This window comes from Glycine max, chromosome 20, assembly GCF_000004515.6.
Source record: "Glycine max cultivar Williams 82 chromosome 20, Glycine_max_v4.0, whole genome shotgun sequence".
Taxonomy (NCBI): Eukaryota; Viridiplantae; Streptophyta; class Magnoliopsida; order Fabales; family Fabaceae; genus Glycine; species Glycine max.
Genome location: NC_038256.2, coordinates 13,282,962 through 13,288,424, shown reverse-complemented (window position 1 = coordinate 13,288,424; position 5,463 = coordinate 13,282,962). Strand labels below are relative to the sequence as shown.

At 39.1% G+C, this 5,463-nt stretch overlaps 1 protein-coding gene across 1 annotated transcript; it reads left to right on the top strand.

Moving 5' to 3' along the window:
* The first annotated feature begins 1,972 nt into the window (after nucleotides 1-1,972).
* LOC106797629 (uncharacterized) lies at nucleotides 1,973-4,743 on the top strand. Its single transcript, XM_014772454.1, has 4 exons — nucleotides 1,973-2,015; nucleotides 2,774-3,261; nucleotides 3,370-3,726; nucleotides 4,537-4,743. Exons 1-4 carry the CDS (start codon nucleotides 1,973-1,975, stop codon nucleotides 4,741-4,743), a joined length of 1,095 nt encoding a protein of 364 aa, XP_014627940.1.
* The last annotated feature ends 720 nt before the right edge of the window (nucleotides 4,744-5,463 follow it).

Sequence of the window (5,463 nt, the reverse complement as noted above, 5' to 3'; positions counted from 1 at the left end):
TAGCCAAAAAGCTAACCTTGTGATTGAATGAATTATCCCTTGCACCCAGTTTGAGCTGAATGAATTGATTGATTGATTAAACCTTAAGCCTATTCAGTTGTATCTTCTGCTACCTTATTTTAGGTTGTAGGAGAGCATGATCCATAGAAGATGGTTCTTGGAAAATTTGTCCCAAATTTGGGGGAGGCACTGGGTAAGGATTGAAATGGTTAAAGAAAATAGTATACACACATTGTTTTCTGTTTCTGTGTTAAAAAAAAATTGTAAGTATAAATAAAGTTAATAAGTGTGTATGCTATAATTTCAGGTATGGAAGCTAAATGCCTAAGAAAAAAGGGCAAGTATGGGGAAGGAATGAATGAAAAAGTGAAGGTTATTCTATGGTTGAATGCTCTCCTAGAACTTAAGCTTTTGAATCCTAGAAAAACCATGAATTGTTGGCAGCCTATCCCCATTACAAGCCTAGAAAGTCCTTTGGATTCATTTTTGTGTGTTCATTGTTGTATGATAGGAGATGAAATGCAAAGGTTGGAACTTGTGTTGGTTGTTTATGATGGAATAAGCCTAAACACTTGAGTTTGAGTGAAACAATGACTGTGAGATTTTGGTTGATGATCCTTCCTTGATTTCTATCATGCTTACTAGCTTATTTCAGCTGTGACTCTAATACTTGTGCTCCTATCTTTGAAAAGCTGCATGTTTGTGAGAAGTGGTTGATTTAAGCATTCCATGATATTCAGTTCATATGGTTGATGTCCTTGATGAATCAAACTCCATTTTCTTTTGATTGGCCACTGTCTTTGTCACCTGAGGACAAGTGAACTGTTCTTTCTTTGCTTGAGGACAAGCAAAATTGTAAATTTAGGGGAGTTTGTTAGTCGCTTTATATGACTAACTTTTGTACAGAAATCATTTTCCAAAGCTTGTATAGTTCCCCAATTTATGGTCATTTTGGAGTAAATTTGGTAAATAAATCTTTTTTTATGGTTAACGCTGTCTCTAGAACATTTCCATTGAATTTAATGATGAAATTTGTGCATTTTCAGGTGAAAAAAAGGCTAAGTTTTGAATTGCAAAATGTAGCAGTTGGGCTAAGCGCATATCCACCGCTAAGCGCGCTTAGCACAAAGGAGAATCTGGCAGAGCATCAGCATCAAAGCTAGGTGCTAAGCGCGAGATCAGTGCGCTAAGCGTAGCAGGTGCCTTCAGCCAGGCTAAGCTCGAGACTAGCGCTAAGCCCAATTTCACTTACTCGCGCTAAGCGCAGCGTCACGATTTCAGAGCCTATTTAAAGCCTGTCTTGTGTAGAATTAGGGTACCACCTTTACCACCTTTATGACATTTTTATGACAGCTTCTACAGACGCCAGGGCACAGAATTCCATAGCAGCCACAGGCCTATTTGGGGAAAAGAGCCCTAGAAGCAGAAAAGAGGAGCAGCTTGTGCATTGAAGCCTAGGTTTTGTCATTTGAGAGAGATTATTAAGTAGAGAGTGATGTGAGATGCTAAGAAGAGGAGGAGGAATCCCCCTTCTTGTGTAAGGAACTATCATTCTCTATTTTTAATCTCATTTATTGTTAGGGTTTCTTTGTAATGGTTGGCTAAACACCCTAGTTAGGGATTTCTAATGAACAACTGATGTAAATATCTAATATCTAATTGATTATATTTTCTGTGTTCAATGCTTCCTTCAATGCTTAATGTTTGTATGCTTTTGGTCTGATCACCCATTTGTGTGCACATATAGGTGACTTTAGCATCGGAAAATGTATTGTTGCCTTCGAACTTGATTGAAACAGGACTGAAACTTAGCCTTACATGAGGGATCTGCGGGTTAAGTTTTGGTTTTAATTATGTTGTTAGAATAATGTTGTTTAGTTTAAGCCTAGTCTTACATGAGGGATCTGCGGACGAAGCTTAGGCTAAATTAGGCTAAACTTTAGTAAGCTACATGAGCTAAGTCTAGTCTTACATGACGGATCTGCGGACGAAGCTTGGATATTCAGCCCGACGAGGTATCGAGGATTTAGTAATTTAGGTTACAACATAGAACACAAGAGCACGATTGATTAGAGAAATATATTTCTATGCATCAGCTTGTTTGTTAGAAAGACCCAACATATCTACCTACTGCTGTCATTTTATTTACCTCGCATTTGATAGTTTTTTGGCATACAAGTTTAGTTTAAATTCTGTTTGAATCTATCACTTATACATGTTCTCTCAACAATGCTTCGATTCTGAACTTAATTCAGGCTAACATTAGTTCCCTGTGTTTGATACTCTGATTCATCCGTTTTAATTTTAAATACTTAACGATCCGGTGCGCTTTCCGGTGAGAAAACTCCTCATTGAAAATTTCCTTGAGACATAAATGCACAAAAAGTAACTGCAGTGGGAGGCAACAATAATTCACAGAGAATTAGAAATTTTTTGCAGGATTTAGAAGCAGCAGCAACTCTAGAAGAAGAACCTCGATCTTCCGAGGCATCTTCTAGTTTTCCTATTGCAGGGCATTCTCATATAGAATTTGTTGAAGATACAATCATGGCTGAAGAGCCAAGAAGAGTAACCCTGGAGGATTATTCAAGTTCTACTCTGCCATAATTTTTCACTAGTATTGCACAGCCAGAAGTTCAAGCTCAGACCATTACATATCCTCCTTCTTTGATACAACTGATTCAAAATAATTTGTTTCATGGTTTACCCAATGAAGACCCTTATGCTCACTTATCTACTTATATAGAGATATGCAATACTATTTGGTTGGCAGGTGTGCATGCAGATGCAATCAGGTTGAGTCTGTTCTCATTTTCTTTATCTGGAGAAGCAAAGAGATGGCTTCATTCGTTTAAAGGAAACAGTCTGAAGTCATGGGATAAAGTGGTAGAAAAGTTCTTAAAAAAGTACTTCCCTGAATCGAAGACTGCCGAAGGCAAAGCTGTCATCTCTTCCTTCCACCAGTTTCCAGATGAATCGTTGAGTGAGGCACTTGAGAGATTCAGAGGTTTATTGCAGAAGACTCCCACTCACGATTTTTCAGAACCAAGACAACTCAGCATATTCATAGATGGATTGAGACCACAATCTAAGCAGCTCTTGGATGCTTCAGCTGGGGGTAAGATCAAAACGAAGACCCTTGATGAAGCAATGGACTTAATTGAAAGCATGGCTGCTAGTGACATTGCCATTTTGAGAGACCGAGCCCATATTCCTACCAAGAAGAGTCTATTAGAGCTAACCTCACTGGATGCTCTGTTGGCACAAAACAAGTTGTTGTCCAAGCAACTAGAGACATTAACAGAAACACTAAGTAAGTTGCCAACTCATCTTTATTCTGCATAAACTTCACATTCTTCTATTTTGCAGGTTGCAGGATGTACAATTTGTGGTGGAGCTCATGAATTTGAATGTTGTATCCCTAATGAAGAGCAAATTGCACATGAAGTTAATTATATGGGGAATCAGCCCAGAGGCAATTTCCATACAAGTGGATATCCAGGATTTCAGAACAACCAGCAGTATCAACAACAGAGACAGTGGCAAAATCACCCTAGTAACCAATTCAACATAGACCAGGGTGGTTCATCTACAAGGCCACAACAGCATATGCCAAGTCTCTATGACCAAACCACGAAGCTAGAAGAGACTCTAGCTCAATTCATGAAAGTGTCAATGTCTAACCAAAAGAGCATTGAGTCTGCAATTAAGAATCTAGAAGTCCAGGTGAGCCAGCTTGCAAAACAATTAGCTGAAAGATCATCAAACAGCTTTACAGCAAACACAGAAAAATCCTAAAGAAGAGTGCAAAGTTGTGATGACTAGAAGCAAAATGGTGATCCAAGCAGAGGAAAGTAGAGCTGATCAGAAGGTGGAGGGAGTTAAATAACAGCTGGTTGATGAACTAGCGCTGGAACCGGTTGATGATTTAATTGAACTTGAAGAAATTGTTGAGGAAGCAGAAGGTGATGAAGAAGGAGAGATACCAATAAGAGACTGTCAAGAGAGAATAAATAAGAAGGAAGAAAAATAAAAAGAAGAAGAAACAAAAGAAAAAGAAGAAAAAGTAAAAAAAGTTTAAAAATGAAAAACAAAAAGAGAAGGTTGTTGAGATTGAAAAGAAGAAAGGCAAGAGTGAGGCTAACTCAGAAAAGAAGAAAGGGCTACTCCTATTGAACGCAAGGAGGTACCTTATCCATTGGTACCCTCCCAAAAAGATAAAGAGCAACACTTGGCCAGATTTCTTGATATCTTCAAGAAACTGGAAATTACTTTGCCATTTGGAGAAGCACTTCAGCAAATGCCCCTCTATGCCAAATTTTTGAAGGATACGCTAACTAAGAAGAACCGGTACATCCTTAGTGACAGAATTGTTATGGAAGGTAATTGTAGTGTTGTGATTCAATGCATTCTTCCAATCAAGCACAAAGATCCTGGAGTTGTCACGATATCGTGTTCTTTGGTGAGGTTGTTGTAGGCAAAGCTCTTATAGACTTGGGAGCTAGTATCAATTTAATGCCTCTTTCCATGTGTTAGCGACTTGGAGAGATAGAGATAATGCCTACATGCTTGACCCTCCAGTTAGCTGACCGCTCCATCACAAGGCCATATGGAGTCATTGAAGATGTTTTGGTGAAGGTTAAACACCTTATATTCCCATCTGATTTCGTTGTCATGGACATAGAAGAGGATGTTGACATTCCTCTCATTCTTGGCCACCCATTCATCTCTACTGCAAGCTGAATGGTGGACATCATAAAGAAGATACTACAGATGGGCATAGAAGATCAAAAGATCAGCTTTGATTTGTTTCAAGAGGACAAGGATCCACCTCGCCAAAATGTCTGTTTGAAAGTGCATGTGATGGAGGAAAAGAGACCTGAGAAGAAGGTCCTTGAAGTAGGAACTCTCTTGGATCCTGGATAACAGGACAATGTGTCAAGCTAGTGATGTTAAAAGAGTGATTACTGGGAGGCAACCCATCTTTTCTTTCCCTTTTTCATTTTTCATTCTTATCTCTTGCATGTAGTTAGGATATCTTGCTTGTGATTGTGATTAAGTTCAGCTTTTTTAATAATGAACAAGGGGTTTTAAGCTTGTGTGAAGAGATAGACAGAAAAAGACTAAGAAATTTTTTTGCAATTGTCTATCTGCTAAGCACAGACCCTGCACTAAGCGCTTAGTCTTCACATGCTAAGCCGAGCTTGCTCGCGCTAAGTGCATAGAACCCTGATTGGTTGGCTGAATAGTTCAGCTAAGCGCACATCACTATGCTAAGCCCCATATCTTTGCGGTATTGAACTTTAACCTATGGGCTTAGCGTGGATGATGCACTAAGCGCCACTTCTTCTCTGTAAACATTCCATTGTAGCAGCGCTAAGCCCCAGATCCATTCTGTAACTTAAGCTTTTAAGTTGGGCTTAGCGGGCTAGGAGGCGCTAAGCGCCAATCTTTTACGAATTT